Source organism: Budorcas taxicolor, chromosome 6 (genome assembly GCF_023091745.1).
Source record: "Budorcas taxicolor isolate Tak-1 chromosome 6, Takin1.1, whole genome shotgun sequence".
In the NCBI taxonomy this organism is placed as follows: Eukaryota; Metazoa; Chordata; class Mammalia; order Artiodactyla; family Bovidae; genus Budorcas; species Budorcas taxicolor.
The window spans coordinates 101514494-101532451 of record NC_068915.1 but is presented as its reverse complement, the minus strand read 5'-3'; the positions used below and the strand labels follow the sequence as shown (position 1 = coordinate 101532451).

At 35.7% G+C, this 17958-nt stretch overlaps 1 protein-coding gene across 1 annotated transcript in view; it reads right to left on the bottom strand.

Annotated features, from left to right (window-relative positions):
- Positions 1 to 17958, bottom strand: part of PTPN13 (protein tyrosine phosphatase non-receptor type 13) — a 223801-nt gene that overhangs the window by 112962 nt on the left and 92881 nt on the right. The window contains exons 6-7 of the mRNA XM_052641697.1: positions 17520 to 17607; positions 4875 to 5441 (exon numbers count right to left, since the gene is read on the bottom strand). Of these exons, the coding sequence (XP_052497657.1) occupies positions 4875 to 5441; positions 17520 to 17607 (655 nt within the window). The remainder of the gene's footprint in view (positions 1 to 4874; positions 5442 to 17519; positions 17608 to 17958) is intronic.

The window sequence follows — 17958 nt, the reverse complement described above, 5'->3', positions numbered from 1 at the left end:
AGTCTCTCACAATCAGGAATGTGCTGCCAACCCACAGAGCGATGGACAGGGAGTGTGTGGTAATTACCCCACAAACAACACAGGGACAGAAACTCTCATTAGAAAGCAGACGATTTCTCAGCTCTTGAGATGGAGCAGAGAGAGATGGAAAAGAAAAGCCTGGAAATGAAGAAGGAAAAGAGCAGAATAGGACACTCCTATGCTAAGGTGGAAAGAGTGAAATGAAAAGAATAAAGCAAAAAAAAAAAACACAAAAAAAGGCGGGGGGGGGGATGACATCAAATTTTAAAACTATGTTCTTTCTTGCCTCTCCTCTACTGCTTTATGAATGTTGTTGTTCAGTTGCTAAGTTGTGTCCAACTCTTTGCGACCCCATGTAATGCAGTATGCCAGGCTTCCCTGTCCTTCACTATCTCCTGCAGGGCTACCCAAGACAGATGGGTCATGGTGGAGAGTTCTGGCAAAACATGGTCCACTGGAGAAGAGAGTGGCAAACACTTCAATATTCTTGCCTTGAGAACCCCATGAACAGTATGCAAAGGCTTTATGAATGTAGAAAATGATTAATAATCTTAGTAATAATCTTTTATTTATAATTTTTAAATTTCAACTACAATTTCTTCCTTGGAATCTTTCTTGTTCTTAACTTTATTTTGTTCCCAAAGAAATCAGAGCACTTAATAATAACCATTGCTTTTGATAGCTTACTCTCTTATGTCATCAGGAACTGGATAACCATTTTACAGATCCTGCAATAATAGAGCCCCATCAAAACACTACCCCAAAAAGGAAAATAAAATCCCTCTGTCTGCTACATGGTGAAATGGAGCTCCATCTCAACCCCTCACCCAGAATGGTTTATTGAAGGGAGACCCAAATGAGCCTTTATTTCATAATAAAATACTTTTATTATATTAAAAATTATATAATGTTATTAAGAAGAGACCTAAGGGGTCTGATGATGCCTGAAAATGAGATGTTTAAAATGGTACCCAAGTTCCTTCCAGCACTACCCCATGATTTTAAAGTCTGGTCTCCCTTGTGCTAGTTGGCTGGTCGGTTTTGTCAGCTGAGAAGATGCTGTGGAAGTGATTTAGGTACAGGTTCCTTTCAAGAGGATGGGGCCTGGGCTAAAGGAAACAGCTATCCATTTGAGGTGGAAGGAGACAACAGTCTTTTCCATCAGTTCATGAATGTTCATGTGCCCCTGAGAATGAACTGAAATTTAGCAATTTCTTTTCTTCTGGTTGTATATTATCCCACTGGACACTGTAATACATCTCTTTTAAAAATTAGGAGGTAACATGTAGTGAGAAATCCTTAGACTGGAATGCCAAATCTGTGATGGAAATTTACAATCTCCCATAATGATGGAAATTTTATCATTAACCAGTTATGTGATTCTGGGTATGCTATTAAATCTTCACATGCTCAAGCACATGCGCTCTAAAACCTCTTCTAATTCTAAAATTACTGATCCTCAGTGACAACTTTCAATTGTAAAGATCACAAAAACTGTACAGAGCATTATAACTTTTAAATGCTTTAAAATAGGAATGTTTCAAGAGAAAGGTGTACAAGAAAATGGGCACATGAATAATGTCCACTGTTCTGCTTGATTTGTTGCACATGAAAGGGATCTATGAAGCCTATTTTTCATAAGAATTAAATAATAAGTGGTTTGTTATTTTCCATTCTTTTTTCTTCTTAGTATACTAGCTAAACTCTTCATATTAACAATCTGTACTTTGCACAGCCAACATAAATTATTTTACCTTTACAAAAAGACAGCATAGCATAAAACCAGCAAGTTACTCAACTAAATAACTAGTAAGAATTATTGCTTTTGAATTCCAAACCTCAAATGTTCCTTTCAAACAATGCTTTTAGTCAAAAACAAACATAATTTATTACTACTACATAATAATGCAGCTTATTTAAGGTGGTACAAGTATTTCCATAATAAATCAACATTTTCACAGTGTTCTATTTTGTTTACTTTAATTCGGTTATGAAATATACTCCAGGGAAAAAATTGGTAGATATTTTGTGGGAGCAAATGCTTCTGAAAACTCTTTTAATGCCAAAGACAGATTTCAGGATAAAAACTGTCCTACATCAAATAATTGAAAGCGTATTTTATCTTACTTTTAAAAGGAAATCTTTTCCTCTTTTGTATCTCTTATAATAAACCTAAAATTTTGCAATTCAGAAATTTTTTTGGTGGGGGGCGTAACAAGTTAGTATTTTGAACAAATAAGGGTCTATACAGATTATACTGGGTTGGCCAAAAATTTCATTTGGGTTGTAACCTTATGGCCAACTCAATATATTATCTTTACAGATATATACGTATATATGCATATCTGAAAACAAGTTGATCTATTTGAGTTTCTTTACACTTACACATACATGCATGCACATGCAAACCATGATGGGGTTTTGCTTATAGGAAATTCCTATAAATTATATATTCAAACAAAACATGTTAAACTGACTATTTACTGTAATATAGTTTTAAAAAATATTTTCACCAAAGTTTTGATGTTTTTACTATTTAACTCTCAACCGAGGTTCAAATGTAAAAACACTTCTCTCAGACATCACATATCCAAACTACTACCTGCAGAAGGGGGCAGCAAATGGTTAGCTAGCATCAGCAACTCAATGGACATGAATCTGAGCAAACTCCACGAGATACTGAAGGACAGGGGAGCCTGGTGTGCTGCAGTCCATGGGGTCACAAAGAATGGGACATGACTTAGCTACTGAACAATAACAACAACAATTTTAATATTCACATGTTAAGAAAAGATACCAGTGAACCTCTTAAATGTTAGAAAGCCATCTAAATTGGTGTGTATATTCACTCCTTATATTCTGAGACGATCATGGTCTTATCTGTTTGAATCACTGAAGGACTGTTCCCCCCGCCCCCAACAATGGGCAGAATTTATTTATATAAATGTCTCCATGAAGGAATGCTCATAAGAATATGAAGCTAAATTATATTCATATGTTAGCTGTGGTGTAACAGTAAATAGTCATAAAATACAACTTCTGAAAAGAGAGACTTTATTTTAAGCTACAAAGTGACTACTTTTTGCTGTCACAACTCTAAGACTTAAACAGTGAAATCATGCATAAAATAAATTTCTAATTTTTCATTTTCTGTCTTTGAAAGCTTTTAAATATTTATTTAACTTCACCGTAGTTGAGGCATGCAGGATCTAGTTCCCTGACCAGGTATCGAACCCTGGGCCCCTGCATTGGGATCTCAAGAGTCTTAGCCACTGGATGACCAGGCAAGTCCGTGACTTTGAAAGTTTTTAGATCCAGGTTATACTCAACTATCTCATAATGCAGGCTAATGCTTATAAAAGTGCAATTATATACAAACCTATAGAAGTAATTAAATGTTCAATAATTTCCTCCATAATTCCAATTTCCTCACTAATATGAAATTCCTATGTTGAAAAAAATGCAACGTTTCATTTGTGAGAATTAAAGCACAATGTGGAATGTATTTGCAGTTCTAGAACTATGCTTGAAACGTAAGTAACAGAACAAACCGTTAGCAGAGTATTTTAAGGGCAACCTATGAATTAAAAACATTCAACTAGGACATTAATTTTAAAAATACTGAATACATATGACCTTTCATTACGTTACTACTCTCACTGAACTAGAAGCACCTTAAAGCCCCTTAATCAGTTATGTCCCAGGGGTCTAGTGATCAAGGGGCATATATAAAACTTTAATCTTCAAAAATGTAGAGGATGAGATTGAAAACACTTACTTTGCTTTTTGTTCCAGATATCTGTACTAAAAGTAGCTTCTATCCATATGACTAGAACACAATTTTATTCTATTCAATATACTGTGCTTTGTGTATCAATCAAGTATTTTTGAAAGAGCATTCCCCTATAAATAATAAGAATTGGTAATTTATAAAGTCATTTTATGCCCCCATAGTAGTTTCATAATAATTTATTTATCATTTTACATTCATTACCAAATTAATTTATTTTTATTAAGCCCATTTTACTCATGGGCTTCCCTGGTGGCTCAGACAGTAAAGAATCTGCCTACAATGCAGGAGACCTGGCTTCAGTCCCTAGGTTGGGAAGATCCCCAGGAGAAGGGAATGACAACCCACTCCAGTATTCTTGTCTGGAGAATGCTATGGACAGAGGAGCCTGTTGTGGCTGCAAAGAGTCGGACACGAGTGAGTGATTAAGCACACACACACACATACATAGGCTAACCTAAGACCTGGCATGATTAAGCCCCATTGCTAAAGTAAGGATCACGTCACTACTGAATGGAGTACATAATTCAAGCCTAGGCTGCCTGACTCTAAGCTGATAAACCTAAATACTGTGATTTCAAAAAACAGAGATCTAAACAAAAATAAATAAAAACACGGATCTAAGCGTCATTCCAGACCATTGCACTATCACCAGGCTATGCTGACTCCCTTGGATAACTGATTTTGATTAACTGTATCTCATTTCCATGAACCAGTCCTTTATGGAAGCCTCCCACAAGATGGTGCATGAAAGACGATGCTATGGAGGATTAAAAAGCAGTTGAAAACACGGCCCCTGCCTACCTAAAATACTGAGAGACTATATAAGGTGGCTGGACCGGGTATGTTTAGCAAAGATGACTTTTGGAAACAGTGTACTTTAGTTAGGGTTTTTGTGGGAGGAGGAACAGAAGCTGACAAAGAAGAAAGAGCCTGACTTCGGTACAAAGGTTTGGCAGTGGAAATAAGACTTATGGAATGGTTTCGTAACCCTTCTTTATTTCAAAACACAATCGTAAGCATTTGATTCAATTCTCTCTCAAACACACACAGAATTACTAACCTTCTACACTCATGGCTTCCCTCAGAACCTGAAGTTTCTTTTGTCTTTCTCGGATTCGGTCCAAAGCACTTGATATTGCCGAGGAGGTGGGCGATTCTCGTGTGTGAAATGCTGGATCCACTTTCTGAGGACCGAAGATATCCAAGGCTAGGCTTCCATCTGAGTATCTTGCCTCCTTTTTTCTAGGAGTGGTTGAAGTCCGCACTGTAACCGCCTCAGGGAGACGGCGTTGGTATCTGTCAGTCTCCCCAGAAAAGAAGTCTCTGTCACCTGTGCAAAGCAAGTCCATGGACGAAGCCCAGATCTTCTTCTTGGGAAGCACGTCAATGCCAGGGACAGCTTTTTTTTCTGGGCCACTAGATTTGAACGGGTAAGGGGAACAGGAATTTTCCGAATCTTCTTGTCCAGAGTTATTATCTGATGAAAGGTCCTTGAAATAATCTTCCTCATCTTGAGTGTCTTTGATAGATAGAAATCCCATGGATTTACTAAGCCCTTTGTTAAGAAAGGCCTGATGACAGAATGGAGACTTGTATGTGTTTAGAACATCAGAAGTAGAGCTTCTTCCTGGAATGATAAGAATCTATCATGTATGCACAGACTTTTTAAAAAATAATTGGAATGTAACCTTACTATTGACAATGAAAGTGGTGGCATTTTCCAGTTCTCCAAATGGAGAATCAGAGATGAAATGGGATGGTGATGATGATAAGGGAACTGGAAAAAAATTGCTATGTTTGTTAGTTGAATGCTATGTTTCAGAGTCCAATGTTTCTTACCAAATGGTATCAGCAACATATAGAACTTGGCTTCTAAAGTAACATTGTTTTATATTCAAAGGTGAATTATTTGGTTTTAAAAAATAGATAAGAGTTTCTGATACTATCCAGTTTGGTGGACATTAATTATTCATAAAATGATCTGGAGTTAATAACAGAATACATAGTATACTCTTTTAATGGCTAAAGATACAATTCAAATATGTATTATTTCAATATAAAGCCCTGCCATTTTCTGGTCATTCAAATAAACGTGCTCAAAGGAAAAAACAATTCCTGCTGTAGTATTTGGAATTATTGAGTATCAAAGTTTTATTAAGGTCATATATGTTTCCAAAAAAATTGATTATGTTTAAAATCCAGACAATTTGATTGTGTTTAAATTATGTAAGAAACTTAATTTTTCTATAGTAGACCATCATATCCTGAAATAGTTTTTCTTCTCAAACATTATGTATCAATATTTGTTAACTGGAATAAATTACCCATTCTTATTCATGTATTGGTCCTTGATGTAGTTAAAACCAGTAAGCCATTCTAATGTTTTTTTTTTTAAGGTAGCAGTCTATAAATGCATTGAAGAGGAGCAAAAATGCCCAGCCAGAAATTTTTTGAATTCACAGACTCAACAACAAAAAAATCACACATATATATGGCTCCATTATTTAAAAGAGAAATGTAGAAAAATACTTTATAGTTACTAACATCAATAACCCATAAACACTGAAGATTTCCTCAATGACCATCTATGATCCCTCTTTGATAAGCTATTTGCTATGGATACAATATAAAATGATAACTAGAGCCTTCCCAGTAACAATAAATTATTTATTAACACATTTGAATAAGTCAATTGCCTCTTCAGGGTAACAACTATTAGCTTCAATTAATTTCAGAATGGCAACACATAATTGCTTGAAAATTAGATTCAAATGTTTTGCTTTTCTTGGAATTCATCTTCCCCTGAACATGAATCCACTCAAGTGCAAGTAAGGATACATCATGTATCTGGGGCTCAGAATACTGGGAAATAGACCATCTTACATCTGGATGTATAGACTGCCATACACTTTGGATCCTAATATAAAATAATTTAAAACTGATAAACATATGTTTATGTTACAGTACTTCAGTGGTGAATTACATTCTTAAATCAGATATTGAAACTCAGTTATTTAAAATCATATTAAAAAGTAGAGAACAAAGATATTTTTAAAAGTTGATAGGATACAATTGATAAAAAATAAGAATCGAAAGGATTTAAGAATCACAGAAGCATACATGAGCTCAACAATCTGCCTCCTTCTATTATCTTGGCTACCAAGCTGAGTCAAACCTTGGAGAAAATCAAACAAATATTCCGGCAGCAATATAAATTCCTGGTCAACCATGATGGACACTCAATATCACTCACTTTTCACAATGACGGATTCACGTTTCCTCATTCTTTCCCACCTTAACTCTCTATCTGATGCTCTTGTCTCATATTCCACCAAGAAAAAAGAAGTTGTCAGAAGAGAGCTTTTTCACTGTTCCATGACTAATTCTATACATCTATTTGCCTCGGCAATCTTTTCCCTACTGTCTCAAGGGGTAAAACTTCCTACCAGTTGAAGGCCAATTCCCAGTATGAGTTCTACTCCCCCCTCCTCTTACTTTTATCAATGATTTTGCTTCTTTGGTTAATTTCTGCCTGCTCTGCTTCCATCCTCTAGTCTCCCATTTCTACTGAGTCCTTCTCATTAGTATACAAATGTTCCCTTATATCTCTATCACAAAACACACTAAACAAAACCTCTCCCCTCTGACCACATTTCCCTCTAGTTATTGCTGTCTCCAATTTCTCACTTCCCATTCATTATTCTACCCACTTTAGTCAACTCCCAGCTCCTCTCCAACTTGGTAGCTCCCATCATGTTATCACTAATGGCACCCATATTACCAAATTCAGTAGACACTTTTGTGTTCTTATTTTTCTTCTCAGTGACAACTAACAGTGAGAACAATCCCTTAAGGAATCACTTTCCTCTCTTTACAAGCCTGGTTTCCTACTCAGACAGCTACTTCTAAGTCTTTTTCTTCCTTCCTCTACTGGATATCCAATTGTTGGTATTCCTCAGGTGTTGCTTTTAGAATCTTATGTTTTCACTCTATTAACAAGGCTTTAAATATTATCCACATATTGACAACTCCCAAATTTATATTCGTGGCACTGACTTCTTCTGGGAGCTCCAATCTGAAACAGAAACTGGAACTTCTACTCGTGTATCTCAGAAGCACCTCAAAGCAAACATGCTTAAAACTAACCTTATGCTTCCCACACCCAGAGATGTCCTTTACCTCACTCTTTGCAACTTGGATCAGTGGCACCATTATTCAGTTGATTGCTCAATACAGAAATATGGGCACCCTCCTGAAACTCTTCATCTTCCTTATTTCCCATATTAAATTCATCAGAAAGTGCTGGCTACCTAAATTCTCAGAGATATGTTACTCCATGTGATTATTTCCAATTCTACTGAAATCCCCTTATTTCTAATTAACACTGCAATGTCACCCTGCTTCTTTTTGCATCCACTATACTCCACTCAACAGCCAGAACCATCTTTTAAAAGTGCATTCCATGATGTCACTATTCTTAATAAGTCTCAAAGGCATAATTATTGCACTCCAAATACAATTTAGACTTCTTTTGGGTGTGCAACTTGGATCCTTTTTAGGGATTCATCTCCACTTTCTTTATTCCATCCAGGCTACGGGTTTTTCTCTGTTAAGGTCTCTTATATGTTAGGGCCTTTGTATATACCATCTTATCTTCCCTGAGTGGTCTCTTCTAGACCTTTTTTGTGGTTAGTTGTTTCCCATTCTATAGTTTTACTTATGACTTCTTCAGTGAACATACCCTGACCATTACTGACATATCATGAGACTATTTGGAACAAGTAAATTATCATCCCCTTTTCAGTTCAGTTCAGTCGCTCAACGTGTCCGACTCTTTGCGACCCCATGAATTGCAGCATGCCAGGCCTCCCTGTCCATCACCAACTCCCAGAGTTCACTCAGACTCACGTCCATCGAGTCAGTGATGCCATCCAGCCATCTCATCCTCTGTCGTCCCCTTCTCCTCCTGCCCCCAATCCCTCCCAGCATCACAGTCTTTTCCAATGAGTCAACTCTTCTCATGAGGTGGCCAAAGTACTGGAGTTTCAGCTTTAGCATCATTCGTTCCAAAGAAATCCCAGGCTTGATCTCCTTCAGAATGGACTGGTTGGATCTCCTTGCAGTCCAAGGCACTCTCAAGAGTCTTCTCCAACACCCATTAGTATTTATTAGCAATATATAAATGGGCCATGGTATTCTGAAAGAACCATGTCTTCTCACTAGCCATATGAAGTTTAAAACTAAAAGCCAATAAGGTGGCTCTTAAGATTACTATTACTTTATAAATGCTAGCTTTTATTATCTTCATGAAAATTGAAAATGAAAGTGAAAGTTGCTCAGTTGTATCCAACTCTGTGCGACCCCATGGATTATACAGTCCATAAAATTCTCCAGGCCAGAATACTGGAGTGGGTAGCATTTCTCTTCTCTAGGGGATCTTTCCAACCCAGGGATGGAACCCAGGTCTTCCACATTGCAGGTGGAGTTTTTACCAGCTGAGCCACAAGGGAAGTCCTTATGAAAATTAGTAGATATAAAAATATTTCAGTTCATGTTTATTAAAAAATTCAGAAAGTTATCATTTTAAATTCTGTAGGGTAGTACAAAATTACAATGAAAATAAGCCATTTAAAAGTTTACACAAATATCAATCTTTGATTTGTTTTTTTAAAAAGTTCATACTAACTTCCTACTTTATTTCTATAAAATATGACTCATTTTGCTCTATATGTTTGAAAATCATATTATAACTAACCTAAGATCTCATGACTGTTACTTATAAAGGATGATTCTGAAGCACAGTTGCGGTCTCTTCTAGTAGCCAAGAGGACAAAGAAAGGCATGATGATACAGGAAGTGGAATGAGAAAGATGGTGGGAAGTGGAGGGCCAGAGGCATTGACACTCTTCAGGAAAACAGCAAAAAGTTGTAGAGGTGTGAAATAAGGTCCAAAGTGATCTGTATATACTTGTTACAGATGATCTAAAGTAAAATTGTAAGAGCTATGAGCTACAAAATTATTAAAGGGAGAAACAGTGTGGATGACCTTTTGAAGGAAGAGAAAGGAAGTGGTAGGAAAGAGATGTTTTGAGCTAAGTGGTTTCTCCAGTGCACCTTCTAGCCTAGGACTGCTTCTGTTTGCTTTTTGGAAGAAAAAGGAGATACATCTTTAGGTAAGGACACAGAGAAGTGGGTTTCAGCTGGTTACAAACATACTATTCTTAAATCACATATTCCTAACTGGTAGGAGTCTTGATGTGTTTTGTTATGTCAATGATGCTTGCTTTCTTCAACCACATGAGACATGTAATTGCCTCAGTAACACTTCACAGGTAGATAAAATACATATGGCATCATATACAGCAGAATAGTATCATGGCTGTTGTGATGCTAAAGTACTTAGGGAAAAAATTTCACTAATCTGAGAATTTAAAATTAGAGCTTAAATATAGATAGAATCTGGCCACACAAATGAGGAGAATCATGGCATTCTAGGCCCATGTATTAGATGCTTAAGTCTACCACAACAGTGAAAACCATCAACTGTTAATACCAGTGCCACCTCCTATATCTGACACTATATAAAATGCAGTTTCTTCAGCTGCTTTCCTGAGCTTCTAAATATGTGCCCAGGCTATTATAATTACTTTATCAAACAAGCAATAAACAGCACTGAAATCATTAATTAAGTATACCTAATAGAGATGGCTGGATGGCATCACTGACTCAATGGACGTGAATCTGAGTGAACTCCAGGAGTTGGTGATGGACAGGGAGGCCGGGCATGCTGCGATTTATGGGGTCGCAAAGGGTCGGACATGACTGAGCGACTGACCTGAACTGAACTGAATAGCTGTCAATGCTGGGCTGGAAGAAGCACAAGCTGGAATCAAGATTGCCAGGAGAAATATCAATAACCTCAGATATGCAGATGATACCACCCTTATGGCAGAAAGTGAAGAAGAACTAAAAAGCCTCTTGATGAAAGTGAAAGAGGAGAGTGAAAATGTTGGCTTAAAGTTCACCATTCAGAAAATGAAGATCATGGCATCTGGTCCCATCATTTCATGGCAACTAGATGGGGAAACAGCAGAAAAAGTGTCAGACTTTTATTTTTGGGGGCTCCAAAATCACTGCAGATGGTGATTGTAGCCATGAAATTAAGACGCTCACTCCCTGAAAGGAAAGTTATGACCAACCTAGATAGCATATTCAAAAGCAGAGACATTCCTTTGCCAACAAAGGTCCGTCTAGTCAAGGCTATGGTTTTTCCTGTGGTCATATATGGATGTGAGAGTTGGTGTGAAGAAAGCTGAGCGCCAAAGAACTGATGCTTTTGAACTGTGGTGTTGGAGAAGACTCTTGAGAGTCCTCTGGACTGCAAGGAGATCCAACCAGTCCATTCTAAAGGAGATCAGTCCTCCGTGTTCTTTGGAAGGAATGATGCTAAAGCTGAAACTCCAGTACTTTGGCCACCTCATGCGAAGAGTTGACTCAATGGAAAAGACTCTGCTGCTGGGAGGGATTTGGGGCAGGAGGAGAACGGGATGACAGAGGATGAGATGGCTGGATGGCATCACCGACTCAGTGGATGTGAGTCTGAGTGAACTCCAAGTGTTGGTGATGGACAGGGAGGCCTGGGGTGCTGCCAATTCATGGGGTCGCAAAGAGTTGGACACAACTGACTGACTGAACTGAACTGAACTGAAATGACTGAATAGCTATCCTTGGGCTTCCCTTGTGGCTCAGCTGGTAAAGAATCTGTCTGCAATGGGGGAGACCCGGATTTGATCCCTGGGTTGGGACGATCCCCTGGAGAAGGGAAAGGCTACCGACCCCAGTATTCTGCCCTGGAGAATTCCATGGACTATATAGTCCATTGGGTTGCAAAGAGTCCAACACAGTTGACTTTCAGTAGCTATCCTTACTACTCATTTTGATCACAGGAAACTTAACTAATGGTATTTCTGAAAGGAATACCCACCGTAGCTACTCTTAAAAGATTTCAAGAGAAGCCTTCTGTGGTATTTTCCCATTCTGGTGGAGTTAAAAGTTCCTCCACCTAAACTCACAGAGCATGCTGGACCTCTATGAAGACATTTTTCTTGCTATATTAAAATTATCCATTATATTCTGCATCTGCCATAATTCCTACTCATTTTCTCACCTCCACCCCGAACTGGAACAATAACATAAGGGACCACGTCTTACTTGTTTTTGTATTTCCAGTTCCCAATAAAAGAAATTTCAAAAGAACGTTTGTAGAATAGAATGAATATATAACTTACAAAACCTTTATAAGCCAACTTAAGTAGCACAATCTACCAGAAAAATTACTGTCAAAAGACGGGGTTTTAATTCTGGCTTTATCATTCAATCCATGAGCTTGGGCAAGCCACTTAATTTCTGTTTCTCACTTCCTTCATCTATGAAAATGTGGATATAATTTGCTATGCCTCTTCTTAGAGATGATAGGATAAATAAACTAACCCATTTGAACGATCATAAGGTCTTCTGAACAAGCAGCAGCATAAAATTCTAAATTTTGCCTCTTTTTTTTGTTGTTTCTGCTTTATTTTTCTCAGCATATAATTATCTACTGAGGGAGAATTTAAGTTCCTTTAGAAAGAAAAATCATAAAAACAGAAATCAAAAGATCTCCTAGAAAATTCTTAGATTCTATAATAAAAAATCAAGTTATTCAGAACAAGTAGTCACTGTAGGTAAATTTTTCCATTTCTTAAGGATGTTTTGAGTTCAGAGAATTTACAGACAACATTAGATTACACACAATTATAAGTATTCAAATTTAAAATGAAACCACAAGCATTTTCCTTTCAGAGAGTATGTAGTTTGCTAAAAAGTAAAGAGCAAACAATAAACTTTGAAGAGGAATAAATAGAAGATTTTAAGATCATAAAACATATTCATAATATAACATATTCCACTTATTAAATTAAAAAAAACCTTCCTTGTAAAGTACACTGTTTTAACTGTTCTTGTTATTTATGATTAACATTATCCTTAAGGGGACAACATCATTCATCTTTCCCCTCACACACAGACTCAAATTCACAGCACCTCTTAGAAGCTAACTTCAAAACGACATTTCAGTATTAAAAGAGGCTCCCTGGTTCCCCATCTGTCCTCAAAAATGTGATCAGGTACGAAGAAAAAAGAAACACAGTATTATCAATATGCCTGAGTTCTGGAGCACTATCGCGCTGATCTGATCAAGGTGTGGGTTTCTACCTTAAGCTCACTTGGCAGGAAATGCTTGATTTCTTTCTGCTTAGCGCAGCCATTACACTCAGTGCACTGACAGTATTAAATAACAAAGTCGGGGCACACAGCCCGCTAGTTCAGGCCTTAGCTTCTGTAACAGATCTCAGAGGCAAGATATAAGAAGAGACTTTTCAAGTTCATTTACTCATAGATGAAAAATTTTATAGCTATGTTTTAATTGAACAATCAAATCACTTAGGTATGAGGCATTATCTCTAAAATTGTCCACTTCTGTTAATCTAATTCTATATCTCACTGGAAAATGTCAAATCTTGACATTTTATTTATCGAGAACAGTGGTCAGGAACCGAATAAACTACAAGTTATCACTACATAAAGGTTTTAGGTTCATCTACATCAAAGTGAATGCCTTACTACGAACGTAATATGACAATGTTGCTTTGCCCAAGTGACCACTGACAGTTAAGAACTGGTACTGCCCCAAAGTAATACCACTGTCATAGAAGAGTATTTCTTCTTTATGAGTTAATTTTTTAAAAGATTTATATGTTTATGTCACTATTAGCTCCTAACTTCTTCTGTCTGATTATGCCTATAAATTAGTATACTATATTAATTCTGTCCTTGAGATGTGGTTTTATAAATTTTTAAGGATAAATTAAAAGAGCCTTTGAGCATTATTACTATTGTGGTAAGCAATGGCTAAGATGAGCTGAGGAATCCTCTCCCATTATAGCTGATTCAACAAAGGCTATCGCAGGTGGCTCAGTGTAAAAGAATCCACCTGCCAATGCAGGAGACTCCAGAGGGTTCGATCTCTGGGTTGGGAAGATCCCCTGGAGTAGGAGATGGCAACTCCCTCTAGTACTCTTGCCTGGAATATTCCACAGACAGGGGAGCCTGGCAGGCTACAGCCCATGGGGTCACAAAAAGTCGGACCCGACTGAGCATGCACACACACAGTCCAAAAAGGGGCTACTGTTTCTTTAAATACAAGAACCTCTAATTCTACCCTAAATTAAAGGAACTCATTCAGGTTTATTCTGTGTGACAAACTGTAATTCCTTACAAAAATTCTCTTGAGTTTCGATATTGGGGACATTTTATTCTCCAATAAGGAGACAGGATTATTAGAGAATTAAAATCAATGGATAGGCTATTTAAAGATTTCTCTGTAAATTTTCTTAAGTTATTACATTCAATTCTAGATTATCTGCATTCAACAGTCTATTAGTCATAATGATTCTAAAGCACTATTAGACAATAATATTGTTTCAATATTATAAAAACAAAATCATAAATAAAAGGCATTAATAATTTGGTTTAAAACTTCTATTTGTTGTTATAGCCAAAATAATGAACTATAGTTTACTTTTTATTTTGAATGCAACTTAATGTTTAAAATAAGTTATCTAAAAAAATAATCAAGCGTCTCATATATTTATTTTTGGAACCATTAAAATTATATTATAGACATGTTATTATATCTTTCTCATACTCATTTAATCAACAAATATTTATTTAACATCTACAAAAAGTAATCTGCTTAATTTGGTAGATTTTCCTCATCTCTAGTATATACGTGTCTAGAAAACTTAATTTTGTATATGGCTTTCATAAACAGTGTGGCTCAGCTGGTAAAGAATCCGCCTGCAATGTGGGAGAGCTGGGTTCGATCCCTGGGTTGGGAAGATCCTCTGGAGAAGGGAAAGACTACCCACTCCAGTATTCTGGCCTGGAGAAATCCATGAACTATACAGTCCATGGGGTCACAAAGAGTCAGACACAACTGAGTGAGTTATCTAAGATAAGTTAAATAACTGTCTATTTAAAGTATTGGGTTGGCCAAAAAGTTTGTTCAGGTTTTTTTCTGTAATGTGGGAAAACCTGAATGAACATTTTGGCTAACCAAATATGTTATAAATGAAACAAATAGCCAGCAAAGACCTACTGCACAGCACAGGGGACTCTACTCAACACTCTCTAATCTACCCTAACGGGAATAACCTAAATGGGCAAATAATTTGAAAAAGAATGGATACATGTATATGTATACTTTTGAATCACTTTGCTGTACATCTGAAACTAACATATTGCAAATTAACTATACTCCAATATGAAATAAAAATTTAAAAAATAGCTAACCAGAAAAAGAAAGTATATTGTAGAGTTGGTATAGATTCAGTCTATTGCTACTTCTAAAATATTTGTAATACTTCATGTCTGAAAAAATAAAACTGAATCATTGAAAGTAATATAAACTAAATTATGTTAACATTTGTTAGTTTTCTAAATTTGATAAACTAAATATGACAGAGTGATCATTTTCTTTAGACTCAATAAATTTATGATGCATAGAATTAGAATGAGGGGTTTCATATTTATAGGAAGATTGTTTATTCTTAAAGAAACTAAGCTTGTTTTAGTTTTTTAAAAAAACTATCTTTAAAAATTAATCATCAATAATATAGCATTAAAATTACAAAATCAACAAGTAACAACCAAGCATACAGACTTCAATTTTATAACATGGCCACTTTGAAGCAGGAGATGATAGAGAACTGCAAAAAGAGAAAGTACATAAAAGAGAAATAAGGAAGCAAGGAGCAGGGGAGAAAGGGAGGTAAGAGAAGAGAGAAGGAAGGAGTAAGAAATAGAAAGATAATAAATAAAAAAATCATTTCTTTTAAATCTAATGTTCATTTATCAAAGTATTCATCATGTCCCTTCAAAAAGGATTCATTTTTTTCCAAAACAGGGGACTGATTGAAAATTTGATGGACTAACAAAGTGCTCCTATTTTTAGCACCAAGGTTCACACTATATCTCAAATCCTAGTGTCCTTTAAGACAAAAGAAAACAGACTGTTACCTAGGAGAGGAAGGTGTATCTATATATCTATAGACACACACACATACATATATATTTGAGGAATATTTATTTTTATTAATTTATATAAATATATTGTATATATATATTATATACATATATTTGAGGATGTAAGTATAGTAAGAAAACAGAAAAAGGGTTAAAAATATTTTTTTAAATTTAAAGTCTGCCTTCTTTTCTGACCCGTGCATAAACTAACAATGTATGTATTAGAAACAGAACTTTATGCAACTCGAAGTAAATTAATTATATTGATGATATGAAATCTTGGTGCCTTTTCAGAAAAAAAATCCCTATTCACAATAAGTAAAATGAAAGCACCAAAACAGACACGTAACTGACAGCACTATGACAGAATCCCTCCATTCAGTTCAGTTGCTCAGTCGTGTCTGACTCTTTGAGACCCCGTGGACTGCAGCATGCCAGGCCTCCCTGTCCATCACCAACTCCCATTAGAAACAATTTTATTGCTTTTCTTGACTTAAAGTAACCAGTACACTTGCTTAGGGCATATCTGTCCCTCTTGGACATGAGAGCTCTGAATTCTGCAAAACGCTTAGTCCAGATAATCAAATGTTTGTTTTTGGTTTTCACAATGAGAGTTTCTCATAGGTTTTAATTAAGATAGCTGAGTTTTGATAGTCTAATTAAATAAACATCTTAATTTTTAATATGACTATATCAATTAGTATGTTATATTAGAATATATTTAAGCAATATTTGTATTTACTTTACCCCAGCTCCTAGACTTAAGACAAAATATTTCACTCACAAAACATTTCTGCTAATGTTTAAATGACCATGATTATCAATATTGCTTGATGAGAAGTAAAGAGAACAAAGATAATCAGCAAAAACAAAATTTCATTTTATAAATAAACCACGCTTGAAACTTAACACTGAAAAATAAACTTTCATGTAAAAAATTTATTGTTTCTACTTTTACTTCATGTGTTTTGAATCTGATTTTATATTCATTTCCTTAAAAAAATAAATTTAATAACTATGTAGAACCTATAATTATCTAATGCTATTGGCAAATAGCAAAACCACTCTTCATCAGTTTTTACTTACTAAGCATTGTATAACCTAAGACAGTATTTGGTAACTGCAAGTCATGAAATTCATTGGTCATGAAATCAATTTAGTGGGTTGAGATTAGCATTTAAAAAAAGAAATAGAAAATAGTATGTAACAAGAATAATGTTGTTTTCTGAAACTTGTGCTTTAGTAACATTTATGTTCATAAATTTGTGTTTTATCATCCTTTAAAATGTATTTTTAACATAAAATATCATGATAAAGTAAATAAAGATATTATTGCTATAATAACAATATCGGGAAAGAAATGATATACTGTGGGTGTCCTGACTATATTAACATTTTCTGCAAAATGATCAAGGATTTATATATTAATACATCCAGTGTTCCCACCTGTTCAGTGCCTCCACTTTGCACACTCAGGATTATGATCATAATTACCAGATTTCCAAGCTAGGTTAACTAAGATTTTGTAAAGGAAATAGTAACAAATTTAAGGTCTAAAAATTTTCTGTTAACACACTCTTACCTGTTGGTAATCCTTTTCCTCTCAATCGGTCTCGGAGAGCCTGGCTTCGATCAGGCTTTTGCTCACTGCTATGGGAAAGCTGATCCGTCTGTACACAGGTAATCAAAAGTCAAGTTTGACTAAAGAATCTCCCTTTTGTTCATGTCTACAGAATGACACCAACTAGATAGTTTTTGGAAGCTGTAATATTTGAGTAAAAATACTCCACATATGATATTGTTAATATATATTCCTTGGATAAGATTTGTGTAGCTTAGTTCTGGCCAATTCATCTTCAGGGAATACAAGCCAAGAAACATCTATCAAAGCCTAAGCTGCTAACTAGTGAACAAAGTTAGTTAAAAGGAGTTCCATTTGAAAGCAATAAGCTTGACGTATTCTTTTTTCCCCCAAACTACTTTCATCTCTCAAGTGTGATTAAAATTTTAAAACCACATTA